This window comes from Octodon degus, unplaced genomic scaffold, assembly GCF_000260255.1.
Source record: "Octodon degus isolate 3935 unplaced genomic scaffold, OctDeg1.0 scaffold00585, whole genome shotgun sequence".
NCBI classification, from domain to species: Eukaryota; Metazoa; Chordata; class Mammalia; order Rodentia; family Octodontidae; genus Octodon; species Octodon degus.
Window position 1 is genome coordinate 48906 of NW_004525161.1, and position 4682 is coordinate 53587.

The window sequence follows — 4682 nt, forward strand, 5'->3', positions numbered from 1 at the left end:
GAGCAGAAAGTATTTTACAAACATTAATTAAGTAGCACAACACCCTTGTGAGGAAGGTAGGTACTGTCCTATTCCTAAATGCGGTTGCCATGGAAAGGAGAAGTTAAGTAATTCATCCATGATCATAATGAGAATTGTTGCTCAAGGCTCCATATGACTGAAGTCCTTCTCTGGTCCTACATTTCATTTGGGAAGATTTTTGAATGCATTAATAACATTTTATCAGCATTTCATTATTTTAAAACTTTCAATGTGGTTTTGTAGGTTTTTTAAATTATTATAAGTTCTGAGTCAGAATTTAAATGGGAAAGGATTTTTTTTTGCATTTTTATTGATTAAAGTGCTCCAGATGGGCCAGCAAGATAGCTCAGCAGACTAACCACCTGCTTTGCCAAGCACAGGGACCAGGGCTATTTTTTAATTTATATAAAAAGACTTTATCACACTTTCTTGGGCAGTACATACACTAAAATTGGAACAATATAGAACAAGTAAGTGTTGCTCCTCCACATGGATGACATGAAAACTTATGAAAGTACCATATTTTTATGAAATAAATCAGACACACAAAGCTTAAATATTGAATGACTTCTTTTATATGAGAAAAAATATATAAATTTACATATGTATATTTACATATTTTTTGTAAATACGGAAAATAGAAGATAAATAGGAAGTAGGATGAAGTTCAAATAATTCCTCAGATTACCTGTTTTGTTCTTTCAAATATATATATATACATATATATGCTAATTTGTTTCATTTAAACTTCTAGTTTCTCTTCTTTCATTGAAAAGAAAGTTCTGTACTATTATCTGTTTCATTTGTTTAAAGTTAACCTTTTTTAAAAAAAATATTTATTTGTGTGTGTGTGTGTGTGTGTGTGTGTGTGTGGCCAGCTCAGCCCACTAGGGGGCTGGGCTGGCTGGCATGTGGTGCTGGGGAATTGAACTGTGGTCCCTGTGCTTTGCTAAGCTTGTTCTAAGTAGGTGCTTTAGACCACTGAGCCATCCCACCAGTCCCTGTTTCATTAATTTAAGACAGAATCTTTCATGCCTATGTCTTGTAATCTGAGTAACTACTTTGAAGATAATAATGCACAACATATCAACTATTGTTATTCTCTCATTATTCTGTTATAGCATTTTTCAGGAAAAAAAAAGAATTTTCACCATCACATTGACAATCTCATTTTTTAACCTTATATACTTGTCCTCCTTGAAATGATTTATTACTCTTGAAAAGCAGTGGTTTCAGATGTAGCTTCCCCCTGGTTTGAGATTCCAGCTCTGACATTCACTATCGATGTCCCTTTAGGCAAACTACATAGCCTATCCAAGGTTTGGCTTCATAAAGTATAATTTGTACATATGTATTTACCTCATAAAGTTATCAAGATTAAGTGAAATATTAGAGCCAGGCACAATGCCTGGCACATGGTAATCACAATGCAAGTTTAGTTTCATCCATTTTATTGTGATTTCTTTTTAAGTCAGTTCCTCTCCCCACTATAACAAAGCAGCATTCTATACACATTAATCACAACAACTCTTGGAAGCAATAATGGAGTCAAAACATTTCTTAAAGCCAGACAAGGCAATCTCACTTAGAGATTACTTCCCTATAAGCAACCTTTTCAAGGCGCCCTTCACATCAGGGTTCCTAAGGCTGTAAATGAGTGGGTTCAGCATGGGGCTGATGACAGTATTGAAGACACCAATGCTCTTTTCCTTATCTGAGGCTTCCACTGAACCCAGCCTCATGTAGCTGAAGAGGCCGGTTCCATAGAAGATACTCACCACAGTGAGGTGGGAGCTGCATGTGGAGAAGGCCTTCTTCCTGCCCTCAGCAGAGCGGATCCTCAGGACTGCAGCTACCACATGGGCATAGGACAGTGTGATGAGAACCAAAGGAGCCACACCCATGAAGGCTGATGCTACAAAGAGCAATTGTTCATTTAGTTGGATGCTGGAGCAGGAGAGCTGGAAGAGCTGAGGAAGGTCACAGTAGAAGCTATTGATCACATTAGAGCCACAGAATTTCAGGGTTGACAAAGCAACAGTGTGAGTCAGTGCATTGGTGAAGGAAAAGACACATGACATGCCCACCGAGGCTTTCTGGATTCCCCAGCTCATGCGGGTGCTGTAGGTGAGGGGTTGGCAGATGGCCAGGTAGCGGTCATAGGCCATGACAGTCAGCAGGAAGCAATCTGCTCCAGCCAGGAGGTGGAAGAAGAAGAGCTGTGAGAGGCAGGATCTATAGGGGATGCTTCTGTCATTGGATAGGAATTGTTGCAACATGGCAGGGACAGTGACAGTGATGCACCCAACATCCAATATTGACAAGTTCCCCAGAAAGAAGTACATGGGAGTGTGGAGTTTGGGCTCAATGAGAATGGCAGCAAGGATGCTGAAATTGCCACTAATAGTAGCTATATAAGCAAGAAGGAAGATGACAAAGAGGATGGGCTGTAGGGCTGGAATGTCTGTGAGGCCCAGCATGACAAACTTAGTCTCAAGTGAATCATTTCCTGAGGCTCCCAATTGCATATCTCTCTTCCATTAAGAATAGTACAAGCAATGATTTAAAAGCACCATGGTAGCTAAAGGTGAATGAGACTCTGATTAACAATCACCAAGTGTAGCAGTGCCAAAAGAGGTTAGGATGTTAAGAAACAGAAATTAGTGGGAACAAAGGCAATTATTGAAGCATAATAGGAAAAGGCTTGATAGATGTGATTTTTTAGTTAAGTAAAGAAAATGGCATTAGAGAGAATCACAAGTGATAAAAGAACTGAAATAAAATTATTAAATTTTGCCAAAAATTTGAAACAAATGTGACATTTGAAGGTTATGGGGCAAAATGATTTTCCTAAAGCCATAATTACAGGATGGAAATTACAACTTCGTATGATGGCATGGCTATAATCTTAATACACAATATCCCATTACATAAAAATTAAGCTTCATCCACTGTTATCTTCCATGGGTTTGTTTGAAGAACCTTCAGATACAAAATCTGCAGATGCTAAAGTCCTTATGTAAAGTGGCATAGTGTATGGATATAACTTTGCATTTCCTTCCATATATTTAAAATCATCTCTCTATTAATTATACCTGGTATAATATACTAAAAAAAGTCTTCACATATTCAGTGTAGACAAAAATTTTTCTGAATATTTTCAATCCCTTATTGGTTGAATCGATGTAGAAAACACATATGTGGAGGGCCAGGTAGAAGCGTGAGCAGTACAATTACGACCACGATGGCTAAAAGTATTAAAAGATTAACATGAGAAACAGTGAAGCTTGCTCTGAATTTTTCAGAAAAAAAAGTGAAATGCAATGAAAAACAGTAAAACTAGGTGAAGATAGGTCCTTGAAGACATTTCTAAGTCCATAGCTGGTTACTATCAACTTCTTAGATTTTTGTAAAGAGTAGGATTATATTTCATTTCTCCATAAAGACTCTAGGAAACTTGAGTTGTGGCACATGACTTTTTACTGAATAAGGAAAATATAAGAAGGGCTTGAGTAAGGTGAAGATCCCAGACTTGTTGAGCTGATACACAGTAAAGTTGCCTCACAGGATACTCAGCTGACTTCTTTCAGAGCTGGATTCTCAGCTCTACACTGTTTTTGTTTCCTTAATCTAATTTCGTGTCACCTAAGTCATATCTATTTTTTGGTCTGGTGATCAGACAAAAGCCATGCACAACAAAGATGCATGGCCACTTACATGAGGCTTTTTAAACAAAAGTTGTTATCTGAATAAAATGCACAGTGATCCACCTCAACTTCTGGCTGAAACATAAATACTAAATCATTTATAGAGAGCCTAATTCACAGAAGATTAGAGATCCCCAAGGCCGAAGGCAAGTGTATAAGAAGACACTTCCTGATGAAGTGTCCTCAGGCACATAAGGGGTCAATCACCATGGAAGAGTTTGGCCATTTCCACATGGACATATCCTTACCATTATTTCAAATGCACTATATCAAAAGTTTAATCACACTTGCTTAATGTGCCCTCCCTTTGACTGAACTACTGCACTCCACCCATGTAGTCCTCCCAGTTAATAAGCTTAGAAATTCAATCTTCACTACCTCTTCCCTCCCTCCTTCCTCTCAAAGTCACATACCCAAGTCCCACAGGAGGGATAGAAGAGAAAAGATTTTTCAGTGCCAAAAAATGAACTTCACTCGCATGGAAATTAAGTTATAAACATGAGGCAGAGAGTACGGATGACACTCACCTAATTAACGAGAGAAACACTTCCTGGGTTAAGAGTGACAGTCAGTCTAGCCCTGTGGTCCTCACAAAGGTGGGAGTTTATAAACGGTAAAGAGACAGAGATGAACAACTTTACTGACATCATTTCACAATGGGCTCTTTCTCCTCCCCATTATTATTCCTTGGTGGCCTCAGAAATTAGTGCCTTCCAGGGGGAGGTAGAACTGCATAAACACTTACTTTAATCAAACCCATAATGATCTTGTAGGACCATAACAATCTCTTTAAAGGTTTTGAACATTGTCAAAATGTTCTCAAGCATGAACTTTATGGATATAGAAAAAATCATTCATTTATTTTTTTCATAATTTTATTGAGAAACAAATAGCAATGAGACAGTTTCAAATCAAATTGGTAGGACAGTTTCAATAATTAACATAATACATTCT

The 4682-nt window shown here is 37.8% G+C and overlaps 1 protein-coding gene across 1 annotated transcript; it reads right to left on the minus strand.

The window, feature by feature from the left end:
• Positions 1-1613: 1613 nt before the first annotated feature.
• Positions 1614-2549, minus strand: LOC101589806 (putative olfactory receptor 3A4). Its single transcript, XM_004648693.1, has one exon. The coding sequence runs from the start codon at positions 2547-2549 to the stop codon at positions 1614-1616; it is 936 nt and encodes a 311-aa protein (XP_004648750.1).
• Positions 2550-4682: the final 2133 nt, after the last annotated feature.

Excerpts from the sequence above, each read along its gene's own strand:
- LOC101589806 (XM_004648693.1), bottom strand. The coding sequence starts at position 2,549 with ATGCAATTGGGAGCCTCAGGAAATGATTCACTTGAGACTAAGTTTGTC.